General features: G+C 49.5%; 6 protein-coding genes across 6 annotated transcripts; 3 read left to right on the forward strand and 3 right to left on the reverse strand.

Moving 5' to 3' along the window:
- The first annotated feature begins 482 nt into the window (after positions 1–482).
- Positions 483–1982, forward strand: K444DRAFT_220945 (alpha/beta-hydrolase). The gene is made up of 6 exons (XM_024871141.1): positions 483–528; positions 578–752; positions 831–857; positions 905–983; positions 1034–1185; positions 1232–1982. Coding segments are annotated over exons 1-6 (1056 nt in total). The 5' UTR covers positions 483–526; the 3' UTR covers positions 1853–1982.
- A 648-nt stretch (positions 1983–2630) lies between these two features.
- Positions 2631–4651, reverse strand: K444DRAFT_573252 (N-myristoyl transferase). The gene is made up of 3 exons (XM_024877394.1): positions 3909–4651; positions 3281–3863; positions 2631–3235 (listed from the first exon to the last, which is right to left on the reverse strand). Exons 1-3 carry the CDS (start codon positions 4625–4627, stop codon positions 2834–2836), a joined length of 1704 nt encoding a protein of 567 aa, XP_024729348.1. The 5' UTR covers positions 4628–4651; the 3' UTR covers positions 2631–2833.
- A 190-nt stretch (positions 4652–4841) lies between these two features.
- Positions 4842–6617, reverse strand: K444DRAFT_221040 (alpha/beta-hydrolase). Its single transcript, XM_024871143.1, has 7 exons — positions 6499–6617; positions 6177–6306; positions 6055–6128; positions 5805–6002; positions 5753–5760; positions 5001–5706; positions 4842–4953 (listed from the first exon to the last, which is right to left on the reverse strand). The coding sequence occupies exons 2-7, from the start codon at positions 6284–6286 to the stop codon at positions 4865–4867; spliced, it is 1185 nt and encodes a 394-aa protein (XP_024729349.1). The 5' UTR covers positions 6287–6306; positions 6499–6617; the 3' UTR covers positions 4842–4864.
- Positions 6618–6757: 140 nt separating this feature from the next.
- On the forward strand, positions 6758–8698 carry K444DRAFT_601044 (uncharacterized protein; the record flags this gene model as incomplete). The annotated part of the gene is made up of 2 exons (XM_024878651.1): positions 6758–6990; positions 7040–8698. 2 exons carry the CDS (start codon positions 6758–6760, stop codon positions 8493–8495), a joined length of 1689 nt encoding a protein of 562 aa, XP_024729350.1. The 3' UTR covers positions 8496–8698.
- A 1243-nt stretch (positions 8699–9941) lies between these two features.
- On the forward strand, positions 9942–12495 carry K444DRAFT_221109 (S-adenosyl-L-methionine-dependent methyltransferase). Its single transcript, XM_024871144.1, has 2 exons — positions 9942–10086; positions 10127–12495. Exon 2 carries the CDS (start codon positions 10181–10183, stop codon positions 12440–12442), a length of 2262 nt encoding a protein of 753 aa, XP_024729351.1. The 5' UTR covers positions 9942–10086; positions 10127–10180; the 3' UTR covers positions 12443–12495.
- On the reverse strand, positions 12496–12958 carry K444DRAFT_221018 (uncharacterized protein). Its single transcript, XM_024871142.1, has one exon. It carries the CDS (start codon positions 12840–12842, stop codon positions 12549–12551), a length of 294 nt encoding a protein of 97 aa, XP_024729352.1. The 5' UTR covers positions 12843–12958; the 3' UTR covers positions 12496–12548.
- Positions 12959–13068: the final 110 nt, after the last annotated feature.

Below are 13068 nucleotides of genomic sequence, written 5' to 3' on the forward strand. Positions count from 1 at the left end.
TTTGCAGATGTTGAGGACAGAAAAGGAAGGGTCGAAGGCTGAAACGTAATGTGAACTTAAAGTTCGGGGCTAGCTGGCCCGAAATAATGGAGAACGGCTCTTTACCCCAGGAAGGTTGCTGTAGGATACGAAAGAAGACTACTTCGCCAGGCCAAGCCTCGCGGATTTGGCGGTGAGATGAAATGAGAGGGAAGGTTAGAAGATCATGAGATTTCGGGCGAAGAGAAGGTCGGGGACTGAGGAGGTCCTTGATAGCTTCCTTGTTCACGTGATTTGTGTTGATGCGCTTGTCATCCCACAGTGGCATATCCACATGAGAAGACGAGATATGCTAGCATCGAATTCAAGAAAAAGAGATGGGAAAATGGGTTGTAACTCGTCAAGCAGGAAGAGTTCCTTTTGACGTCGGCGTGTGCTGACCCCGACGCTATCCACAAGCGAGGAGTGGACCGAGGCTCAAGATACTTAAAACACTTTGACCCTTGAATATCAATGTCGTTCGCCTCTTCTTCCATCAAGTAATGCAATGTGAGCCCTTATGCCCCTACTGCGACACCTTTGCTAATTGAACTCCAAGGGCAAATACAGATGGACGTCCTGACGTCGCCCAAATCCTCTCTCATCCATCTTATCCGGACACCATATGGAAGCTGACCCCCACGAAAAGCGAGTACCTCCCTGTTGGCGAAGGAAGAGGTGGACCATTCAAGATCCATTATGAAGTGCATGGAAATGGTCCCGTTAAGCTTGTGGTATGTAGCTTACCAGGCCGGAGTTGCATTGCGTCGCCAATGTAAATATGTGTTGCATGATAAGCTGACAGACTGCAGTGGATAATGGGATTAGGTTCTAGAAAAGTGAGCATACTCCTTGCAGGCTATGATAGGAGGCTGACTTGATGCAGACTGCATGGCAAAGACAGACGTTGAAGTTCGGGCACGAAGAAGGAAACAAGTATTCCTCTTTGGTCTTCGACAATCGAGGTAAGTCACATGTTCCGCTTCACAAAGATTGATATTGATACATTCTACAGGAATGGGCCTATCTGACAAACCACTGCTGCGTTATTCAACCAGTGAGATGGCTAAAGATGTCCTTGAAATTCTCGATCACCTAGGTTGGACAGCCGAGCGGGAGTTGCACGTCGCCGGCGTGTCCATGGGAGGGATGATCGCCCAAGAACTCGTACGGTCACTCAAGTCCACCGCTATCGGTTCTAACAAGTCCTCAGGCTTTGATGGCCCCTAACCGTATTTGCTCCTTGAGCCTCATCTCCACGGCCGCACAAATCGAGAACACAACCTCGTTCGTCGAAAACTTGCGCACAAGAGTCAACATGTTCCTCCCTAAAACGCTCGACAGGTCCGTGTCTGACGCAGCCCATATGCTCTTCTCAAACGCCTGGCTTGACTCCCCCGATGACACGCGACTCCCTAATGCCTCGACACCCAACGTCGAGCTCCCATCCTCCGGCTCGTACGGCATGTTCGAGACCAACTATCAGCGTTTCGCCGCCCAAGAGGTAACGAAGCGTTTGGACCTCGATGGCTTTCCTAAGAAGGGGTTTATGATGCAAGCCATTGCTGCGGGATGGCATTATAAGAGCCCGAAACAGCTGGAAGCGTTGGGCGATAAGATCGGAAGGGAGAGAATTATGGTGTTGCATGGCACGAAGGATAATATGATTAGTGTTCCACATGGCCGGAAGCTGATTGGGTTGCTTAAGCCGGGAGTGGGCGTTATCAAGGAGGGGGTTGGACATGTGTTTATGCTTGAGGATGCAAAGTGGCACAATGAGATGATGGAGAGTCTGATTTTGAAGACGGAGAAGTTGAAGGAGGGGAAGAAGTAGATGCGAACTTAGTTGTGTATGGTGATGATAAAGATGGAAGAAGGGGCTGGATGACCCTGGTACTAGACGCTATAGCATTACCATCTAGAAGAGCGGACTGAGCTTCAAGATCTGTTGTTGCACATCGTCCCAATATTCCAAAGTAACATGAGAGCTTGGGCTTGAACGAAGCTCATTCTCCGACTGGATTTCTAGCTAACACGATTTTCACCCGGTCTTCACACCCACACACACCCGATTCACTCCTCGCTCAACCCCTAATGTCTCATTGCACATCGCATCAATGTTCCAGTGAACTTTCGTACAATGAGGTCCCCTCGTCTCCGAAAACCACACCGCTCCCTCCTTCAACCAACATACCTCGGTACCAAGCATGCATCTCCAACACCTCAATTAATCTCAACTCCACCTTCCACTCTCCCTTCCACTTCCACCTTCATCCACCCCCAAACCCAAACTCTATCACAAGACGAGGTATTTGTTGCACATCGCGAATGTGAGCGTCCACCTGGATGCGGGTGACTGCTCCACTTGTCCTCATCGGGAATCTAGCTCGATTGAGGAGCCAGTATCCACTTCTCTTAACCTCAAACTTATACGAACGAGCGGGGATTACACGTGCGGCTGAGTGGTATCTGCCAGAACTTGTTTGCAGTGGTCATTTTTGGTAGTGAGTGTGTTTCGGGATCAAGGTGGAGGGATGTTGCAATGTTTTGGAGGTTGACGACTTGATTTTTCAGCTCACGCGGGGTAAGCACTCTATATATACATCCGGTATATAAACTACAGTATACCAGCGTACACTCAGTTCCAACAAGGGAGATTGGCTTTATCCATCACGTGGGATGTGGACTGTGGACTGTGGACGAAGCCAAGATTAAACTAAGAAATGGAGGTTAAGGACGAGGAGTTACTTTTATTCGAAGCATGTGAAGCATGATAGGAAGTACGATATGGGTATCAGCATGTGCATCAACCAAACTACAGCATCACAACTCCAATCCCGCTACAATTGTCATCAATATTGTTCTTCTTGTCCACACCACCTGCAATCGGATTCGCTCTATAATTGAACAAATAATAGTGTAATTGTCCATCTCCAGGTCCGAATTTCTGTGATTCTAGGAACATGTTGTTGTCCATTAGCGTCAGGGCATTGAAGACGTCGAATTTGTATTTCTTGGCGAGGATCAGGGCGTCGTTGATGAGTTCGTTCAGTCGCGTGGAAAGTTCAGATTTTGAGGGTTTGGGAACGAGAGCGTGTTCGGTGGCGTAGTAGAAGAGATAGGCTGCACGAACATTCTTGTGCTTCTCGTTGTTGATGACGGAGGATTCAAGGACGTAGAAGGAGAAGAAATCCGTAATTTTCTTGGTGGTGGGGTCCTGGTCTTGTTAGCAATAGTTTTTAGTGGAGATGGGAGGACTTACTTCAACGACGTAGGACCAGATCACTTGCTCTCCAGGTGCATCTTGCTTGTGCAAGAGCCAGTGTTCAACTTCGTCTCGAGTGAACATAGGTGCCATCTCCGATCTTTCCAGGAATCGCTTCAATAGACTCAAAACGGGATCGATATCCTTAGACTCCATTTCTCGAAGGCCCTTGGTGAATGTATGGTCAGGAAGAGCGTATTTCCGGACTTGATACTGAGGTTTGCTGTTTGGAGGAAGAGGGCTGAACCCGACTTCATGAAGCTTTACCCAATCTATCGCTCTGTGGAAATACCTGCAGGTGCTGACAGGCTTCGGTAATACAACACCACCAGTATAAATGGCTTGGAAGACTCCGAGAAGGTTACATCGGCGAGTGATCTCTTTGATCAAAACTGGTGCTAACCGTTTTGACCGCAATTTCTTGTGTACGACCATAAAGTTCACTTCCGAAGCTTTGAGAATGTTTTTTCGGACTCGCAATGAGACTGGGATTGCAGAAATAAAAGCGACCAGCTTGCGAGAAGCAGTTGCGCGAATACCAACGTGCCACTCTGGAGTCCATCCTGGGCAAAGTAAAGCCCTAGCATTATTAGCATTGTACAAACCTCCAGGCTTGAGTGCTTACCATTTGAGAAATGATACCGAGTAATTGAATCGGAACATAGCCTCGTCATCCTCAACGTAGTGGCCATAGAGCAATTGAAACAGCTCCTCCAACTGTTTGTCGTCTGTCAAATCCATGGTAACCCATTCGAAGCCTTCCAGCAAAGGAGGAGCTTCCTTTGGCACGGCCTCCACACCGTAGACCTTGATAGGGCCCTCCTCAACCTCCGTCGAGCTTTCACCAAACTTTGGAACCGGTTGTGTCTGCCAAAACTTGTAGTTCGCCATATCTTTCACATTCTTCCCACTGGACGCCAGCCCGGTCATGATATCTTCCAGCTTCAGCCTCTTCAATGATTCCGTCACCTTCAACCCCGAGAGATCTCCGTCATTCCCAACACCCAATTGTTCTGCCAGAGCCGGGTTCATCTTCAGGATATCGGAGATCTGGTCATTGCTGAGCCCGCCGACGGCTTTCGGGATCTCGTCTCTCGAACCACCACTGCTCGTACTCTCGCTCGATCCGCCGGTCAGTGCAGCTTTTATACGCTTCTTCTTCGACTTCTTCTTTTTGGCTGTGGCGCACGAGGCTGGCGTGCCTGCTGCTTCCGTGTCCTCTCCATGTTCCTCTTCGTTTTCGGACTCGACTTTGGCAGATGGGTCGGCTTTGGCCTCCTCGATTGCCTCTTCCGCGGCTTTCTGCTTACCCTTGGGGTCATCAATCTTGGACTCGTCTGCCATGTTGGCTTCGTGTTGTTGTTGTTGTGTCCAAGCAGGCACAGTTTCACTAGGAACACCTGAAGCGACCCCGCCATTTCCAATTCCGCGCTAAGAGTGGCATGTCACGTGCGCGGGCCTCTCGAAGGAATCTAGATAAATTTTCTTACAAACATGTATTTTCAAAGCTCTTTGATTACACATCTCTATCATAGGTCTGGCTCATCCATACAATAGGGTTGAAGCAACCTCGCAAATTCCTCACAGCGGTAAAACACCTCCCTCGTCCAAGCCGAACGCTTTCAAAGCTGCCAGAGCAACTGGGGCATAGGTCAAAATTCTGCTATGATCTGCAAAAATCAGCCTTTGCACAGCGAACCTGCAGTTTAAAACTTACGTCCATAAGCTACAATCTCTTCCCGAATAATCTTAGTCTCACTCGCCTTCCAGGTGCTGATGAAAGCTCCATCACCCATATCGATCGTCGATCTGGCTTTCATCTTTTCAAACAGAGCTATATTCATTCCGCTGCTAGTAGTAGCATTTGCTGCCGCAGCGAACAGCCCCTCGGATTGTGTCCATGGAATTTCGTGGTCATCCTTGGAGTGGATGATGAAGAGCCTGATCTTTTTGCTCAGCCGAACGGTGTTGGCTAAACGTGCCGCGGACTCCCAAGTATCTACAACGTAACTCATGAGGTATTTTCGTAGCGCAGGATGTGACTTGAAAGGTGACAGAAGCGGGAGGTAACCAGCGATGGAGTAGTCAGTAAGTAGGTTCGGCATGGAGGTAAAACCAGCCACGAGGACAACTCCAGCGAAATCGATGCCTCTCTTTGCAAAGCGCTCAACAACACCAGCTGTCACCCCGGTCCCAAGACTTTGGCCAAGGATAACGATACGGTCCGAGGGAACTTTGGCAACTTGCAATGCCCAGTCAACCGCGGCGACCCCATCTGTGATTACGCCATCTTCAGTCGGAAATCCAGTAGAATAGCCGAAGCCTCGATAGTCGATGGCTAGGATGTGAATGCTTGAAGTGCTACCATCCGAGAGTGCACGATATGAGTCAGTGCGCCAGGCTTGTGCGACTGTTCCGGCGTTCTATTTACTTTAGCAGACATTATGACGCTCGAGGGGAGGAGCTTACTCCATGAACTAAGCAAGGTCAGTACTAGCCATGAGCATCGTTGGAAACTCACAATTGATGATCAATCGAGAATCGGGGTTGTCTCTCAAAAGCCTAAAGGCTTTGGTCTTTGTGATATCCTCAGCGCATCCCGACGGCTGTTGTAAGATCTCAGACTCATATTTAGCATAGAGCCCGAGAGGCATCACGTGCCAAGCATAAATTGTCTCCCCATCGGGAGTACTGAAGTTGAATGGGGTAATCTGATTCTCTGAGTCGCATGTTAGAGACCGTTGGGGATCCATGAACTCGCAGATACTAACTTGCAAATCCGAACTGCTCCGGCTTGTTGATGTCATGCCACCAGGTTGTATGGACTTTGTGGACGTAAATCACACTGGCGGCTTGTCAGCATCTACTTCAAAGGACTTGAGCAACAACATACTGCCGTTGAAGCCATGGATTGGTCAAAGCTATTAATGCCAGGATGTATAAAGAAGTCAGACCGAGCGCAATTAAGTAGGCCTTTTTGAAGACTGGGGCAAAAGGCGCCATCTTTGGGCGGACAGCCCCAACTGATGCCACGTTAGAAATCTGCACAGCGAAGCCCAGATAGACACAAAGAGGATCACAAAGAAATATCAGAGGTCGAAGGAGACTGCCTTGCAGCCTAGATAGCTTTCACATGCCAGAAACCTGGCAAACTTGAAGCAGGCAGCTTCACGTGAAGAGTACAATATGAAATGTCCAACAACAAGGTAACTCACGAATCCAGAGATCTCCAAACGTAATTCACTCTCGATTCCCACGCTGTTTTTGGTTATCCATCCTGCGCCAATCGAGTGCGGGCAATCTGAGGCGGATTTGGTTCCAAACACAAGACTCGGCTGTCGAGGTTTGGTGTTCCAGCAGAGAGATCGATCAAGCTTCGTCTAAAGTTCGCAACATCATCCTCCTCACAAATCCTTCGCCGCGACGCGTCACAACCCAACGTGATCCGACCGGTTGAAGACCGATACCAGAGCCATGGAGAGAAAGAGGAAACTTCCTGCCCGCGCTGCGCGCGTCGAATCCGTCAGCAAGAAGCGCATGTCAACTCCTCCAGAACAACGCACGCAAACACCAACGCCAACAGCGCCCTCCCCGCCCCTCGAAGAGAGCTTACCCAAGAGCATTGCACCGGGCAAAGCACTCCCTACTGTCAATGAGCCCCAACCAGTAAATCTGCCGGCAAAAGAGTTTCAGTCGATCTCTGAGAGGTGAGTCTGCATGTCCTACCTTGGGTAGGTAAACTGACTGGTGGCACAGCGGAGTTCTGCCAGATTCCTTGCACAGATCACGACAGAAATGGCTGAGCGAGGGCATATTCGAGAAGTACTGGACGAAGCCGGTGAAGAGAAAGGGTGCTATAGAGCAGCCTCCGAATAATCCCCTCAAGGAGTCGATGACGAAGCTGGGAACATGCACGATCACCGTTGAGCCGCATATATTTGAGGCTTCTATGTATGCTATCAAGGACCCGAATCCTCGTCCGGCTGTCCCTCCTGCTCAGCCTATGTATCGTCCCATCATTCAATATGGCCCGCCTGGCGGAATAATGCCTCCGCCACCTCCTACACCTCCGCCGGTCCAAGCAAAGCCAGTTGCTCCTACACAAATTACTCCTCAACCAACTCCTACATTGCAGGATGTGCAAATGACGAATACGAGCCCTGCACCTGCCGTGAATACACACACTGTTGGTCCAACCAACGGTCCGGCGAATGGCCATCCTGCACCTCCGGCAAGTCATGCCCAAAATACACCTGCGCCGTCAGCACCACTGCCTGCTCCAGCTCCGGCTGGCAAGAGTACAGATCCTGTCATCCAAATGCTGGCGGAGAGAGCTGCAACGGACCCAGATCTGAAGGCACTAATGCGGATTGTTGCAAATGGGGAAGCTACACCTGAAGAGTTGAAGAAATTTCAGAGCCACATTGATGAGCTTACACGGATACAAAAGGCACGTCAGGCGGCAGCACAGGCTTCGCAACCACCTCAACCTCTGCCACCCTCTGCTACAGCCCCAGCTCCAGTAAATGGACATGCGACAGCACGACCAGCTCCAACCACTACAACCACTCCCGCTCCTCTACCCAGAACAGCCCCTACCCCTACTCCGCCTGCCTCGAGACCCGAGCCTCAATACCAACAACCACAAGCACTGCGGTCGAAAGGTCCTCTTCCTCCTACAAAACCTGATATTTCAGGTGTAGTTTTCGAGTTCACTGGTGGCTCTGGTGACCGATTCCTCTTCCCGAAATTCAGCATCTTGGAATACCTTCCTGGTGGCCAAGTTATTGCATCATTCCTAATTGTTCGAAAAGGCAGCAGCAGTGACTCTCCCACATACGATCCCGAGCTCGACTACTATCAACCGATCACGATCCGATTATACGCACACCAAGGTCGGCAGCTTGACGCTCTACAAAAGGTTGTTGCTCCTCAAGAAGAGGTCCGGAGATATATGGACGAGATCATGGACAAGACAACCAGGGCAGAATACGTTCTTCTAGCTATGCGTCTTCCCAGAGACGCCGAGCAAGCTCCCGCAGTTGGGAAGGTCGAAGAAGCAGAGAAGACTCATCAGATGGATCCGAATCCGCTCTGGCCAACCACAAACCCGACACCCATACCAAAGGTCAAGCCCGCGAAAAAGTTGATTACAGAAGATGAGTCACATCAGGCGTTCATCAACTCGGTTGCGGCTGTCATCGAACGATAAAGTTTTGTAGTTCTTTTAAAGGATGGCGCGTTTTACATCAGGGCGGAGTCTGGATATTGTGGTGTCTTTGGAGGGAATTGAACTGGAGGGTAATATGGAATGGCGTCATTCGAGCCTCGAGGCTTGGGAATCAAAAAGGAAGTGTATTCTAGAAAGAGTTACAGCGGCGTATCAGTCTCTATTAGAGATAAGTTCAAAACAGGCACCACTAAACACTGGCACGTGACCAGCCACCTTCCCAGACAGTCACCGATGGCCTCCAGCCTCATCACAGGGGTCCTTAAATTACGTTTCCCTTAACCTCTCCCTTCTCTTTTCAAGATTTCGCACTTTTCGTTGACATAGTCCGGACATTGCATTCACATCCACACGCCATTGAGCTGCCATTCTTGCATCCACCCGACGCAGTAAAGCCTTCGGCGGTTCAGAGACCATCAAAAGCCTTTGGTTACCTTCGAACCTGTGATGACACTACATTTCCCGGTTCTGATGGTATCACAGACTTTGGAGTACGAATTGGATCAACCATCCCGTTCAGCTTGACTCCAGTGACAGTGGAATTGCCTCTCAGTGTCAGCCCTTGATTCGGCGAATGGAGTCAAGTTCTCGAGTTCACCTGAAAATCGATACTTGGACTCAGACTTCGACAATTAGTTCCTTGTGAAGTTTGGAGCATTAGGCTTGGAGTTCCAACCAAAGATTCCACACCTTGAACGATGCTTCTGGACTCTCTTCGATCGTGGACCTCGACACATCTTGGTGCCATTGCGAAAGTCTAGTACATGGGCAGACCTACCTGCGGCTCGTATTTTGTGATCTCTACGGTTGCTCAATCGCACGAGTAGGGACCCGAATCCGACTTCCAAGCGTTCGGTCAATATCAAGCATGCGACGTTGTCACACCGGCTCAGCTCTCACTTTTCACCATAATAATCGTCGACACAATGGATCTCCCTGATCGTCAACTTTCTGGCCACATTGCAGCTGTCCTCGAGGATAGATGCGTCCGTACAATGATTGCTGACGAAATCGAAATAACATTTCCTGACTTGTCTGCGTTGCTTGAGCCTCAGCGGTCTGAAAACAACGCAGGTGGATTGGAAGAAAGCTGCGTCACCGATGTAACGAGTGTCGACGAAATGATTTTGCCTGAGCTTCAGTTGCCCGGGAACAAGGTGGATGTATTCCGGGAAGGCTTCATCCATCTTGCTCCACGAACCCACGACATTGCCCTGACCGAAAGTCATTCAAACATCCACAAACTTGGAAATGACCTGAACCAGGCCGTGCAAGCAGTGTGGCCGAAACGCCACGATGTTCGGTACTTGCAGGTATATGTGTTGTTGTTGTCGTGGGTGGACGATGATCTGGGCGTTTTACGAGAGATCAAAGGACTTCGGCGTGTATTGAAGGAGATGTACAAGTTCCAGGTGCAGGAATATCAAATTCCGAGCTCGAAGCCTGACAGGGCTCTCAAGCGTCGAGTTTCAGATTTCCTGGATATTGACGCGAAGGACAACCTCCTAATTATATACTATGGTGGTCATGCAAGAAGAGCTCTACAGTCTAATGAGGCCTCTTTGTGGTTTGCGTAAGTTTGCCAATATGCCATACCATCCTTACTTATGAAGTCTAGGAACCGAGACAATCCTTCAATCGCAATACCGTCCGGAGGTATACAGTCCATGCTCGAAGAAGCCGACGCCGATGTTCTGCTCCTGTTGGATTGCTGTCACTCTGCTGCTGTGCCAACAACTGACTGCCAACAACGAACTGGCGGAGTCGTGGAGGTGATAGCGGCATGCGGGTATGAGACTATTGCTGCAGAGGTGGACCAACACTCCTTCACAAAAGCCCTTACGGATATTTTGGCCATGGCTTCCAAAGGTTTACCATTCTCTATCGGGGAACTGCATTCCCGAGTGTTAAGCAGGCTTAAATGTTGGACACCGCAATTATCAACTGATGTGGAAGGGAATTATATCGAGAATGCCGAAGGGCGGCTGTTATACGAGCGGCAGCCTCGAAGGACGCCTATCTATAGCATCCTGTGTGAGACACGACCTCGTCGAAGCATTGTGCTGGGGAGTCTCTTAGATACATCGTCTAGTTCCAGCTCAGACTACAATCAAGAGACACCAAGCATAAACTCTTCATCTAAAACGTCGCCCCCGCTGTCTGATTCAGATGACGAATGCAAAAGCTCCACTGGTACAAGCTTCCCGACTGCTGAAGGTTGTGGGGACCGCGATCCCCAGGTCCTGCTTGCCATCCGGTTAGACAGCGACATATTTGATTTGGAAGCATGGATTGAATGGGTTCGTAATGCTCCTCCGGAGGCAAAGGGCATTCGAATCGAAGGGACTTATGATAGTTTCTCGACCCTCGTGCTGCTACGCATGCCAGTTACCATCTGGAATCTGTTGCCAGAGAACTCTGCGTACAGCTTTGTCGGATTCGTCACATCTGGAAATAAATTCCTCGACGTTCAGCACGATGCTGCCGTGCCCCCAAACCTGGTCCAATTTGGGCAGGTGCGACCGTTAGCACCATCTACCCATGATTCGAGCGATCAAGGCACTCCGAGGCTAGAGAGGCACAGAAGCTTTAAAGCGGCGGGTGACGAAGGGTCCCAAAGCTATGGAATGGGACCTAAGGCTCTTGATCAAGGGCTAAAAGGCTCTTTCGAATCGCCGGTCAAGACTTCCCACCTCCAAGCAACCCATGTTAGCTCCCGACCTTCAACGTCTGCTCGGGACAATACTCCGATCCCCATAGTACCTCTTGCTGCCACCGCCGAGTTCAGCGTCAAAGGGAGACCGATAACTCCGGACTCAGACTCTGGTTTTGAGATCACTATGGCCTTGGTGGACCAACTCTCGCTCACTCAAAACTCAGGCTTCAGCATCTCCCCCAACATTGACCATGAACCACTCAATGATTCAGCTACGATAGCCGACGCCAAGGCCGGAGTCGAGGTCGATAGCGGCCTCTCAACTAATTTTTCAGACATTGAAGATAGCGATACGGAGTCTATTGATTCAGCTGTAACGAACTACCGCTGGGAAAACGGGCGGCGATACCATGGATTCAAAGATGGAGCGTACTGGGCCCCCAATGATGATCAACAGAACGAAAGCCTTGATATTTCACACCACAAATTTCTCATGCTCCTTGACGGAAAGCTGCATCTGGCACCCTTACCAAAAGACATTGAAAGAGCTCTAGACGTCGGGACAGGGACAGGAATTTGGGCAATAGATTTCGCCAATCAGTACCCAGATGCGATTGTACATGGTACAGATCTTTCTCCAATTCAGCCAGATTTTGTCCCTTCAAATTGCGAATTCTTTATCGATGATGCTGAGGACGAATGGACATATCCGCCGAATCACCTTGATTTTGTTCATATACGAGGTTTGTTTGGATCCATTTCCGACTGGCCTGCTCTGTATAAGCAAGCCTACAGACATCTCAAACCCGGCGGCTATATAGAGCACATAGAAATATCGATCGATGTTAAATCTGATGATGGGACTATCAAGCCCGATAACCCGTTGGTCACACTTTCCGACTTTTTCACCACGGCTGGTCGGATCACTGGACAAACCTTCCGGATATCAGACTACATGAAGCAAGATATACAAGATGCAGGGTTTGTCGGTGTTGTTGAGAAAGTGTACACAGCACCGATAGGAGGCTGGTCTAAGGACCCGAAGTTGAAATGGCTGGGGACGTTGACGCTATTGGCATTTGATGCTGGACTCGATGGGTATGCGCTGGCCACGCTCACAAGAGTTATGGGGTGGTCACCTGATGCAGTCTATATATTTCTGACTCAAGTACGCGCGGCAGCGCAGAATCGAAGGGTACATTCTTTTCACTATATCAAGGTGGTGTATGCTCAAAAGCCTTTCGAGACAAAATTAGCTCAGCGGCGGCAATAAAAAGCTGAAAGTATGCTCCTGCAGAAGCACTTCATAGCGGGGGCGAAGAAATAAGAGATTTTTGCAACGAGCGTGAGAAGTGAGTGCGCGATGCCATTGGAGTAAACTAAAAAAGCCTGAGGGATCCCCCGTTCCACCGGATTTCATGCTCTGCTCTGTCAAGAATTTTACAAATAAATTTCCGGTGGGCTTCCAGAATATATTTTTGAGCTTCAGGGTTTTTCTTGCCCTCCTTCCGCTTTTCGACATCCATGAGAAATATGGGCGGAAGGAGGTAAAGTCCAGGAGACCAATAAACAATATCGCTAAATGCAGCTGTCGGAATACATGGAAGCACATGAGCTCTTCCTCCCCTTATTAATAATCCCATGTTCGGCATTACCAAAAGCAATGATCGCATTGTGGGTGCGACAACTGGCTTGGATTGAAGAGATAACGGGCATTTGACGTCTCCATGCGATGTGGGAAAGGAGAGAGCGGTGTTGAGGTGTGGTGCAAAAACATCTTGGATTATATCTCTTTCCCTAACCACATCACATTGCTCTGAGTGTTCCGTCTATGACTCCCAACGAGCCCTCAGCTCCCGCGAGACAAACAAAGCTGGCTCAGGGTATTATGCTCAGCGA

This window comes from Hyaloscypha bicolor (assembly GCF_002865645.1).
Source record: "Hyaloscypha bicolor E unplaced genomic scaffold K444scaffold_175, whole genome shotgun sequence".
NCBI classification, from domain to species: domain Eukaryota; kingdom Fungi; phylum Ascomycota; class Leotiomycetes; order Helotiales; family Hyaloscyphaceae; genus Hyaloscypha; species Hyaloscypha bicolor.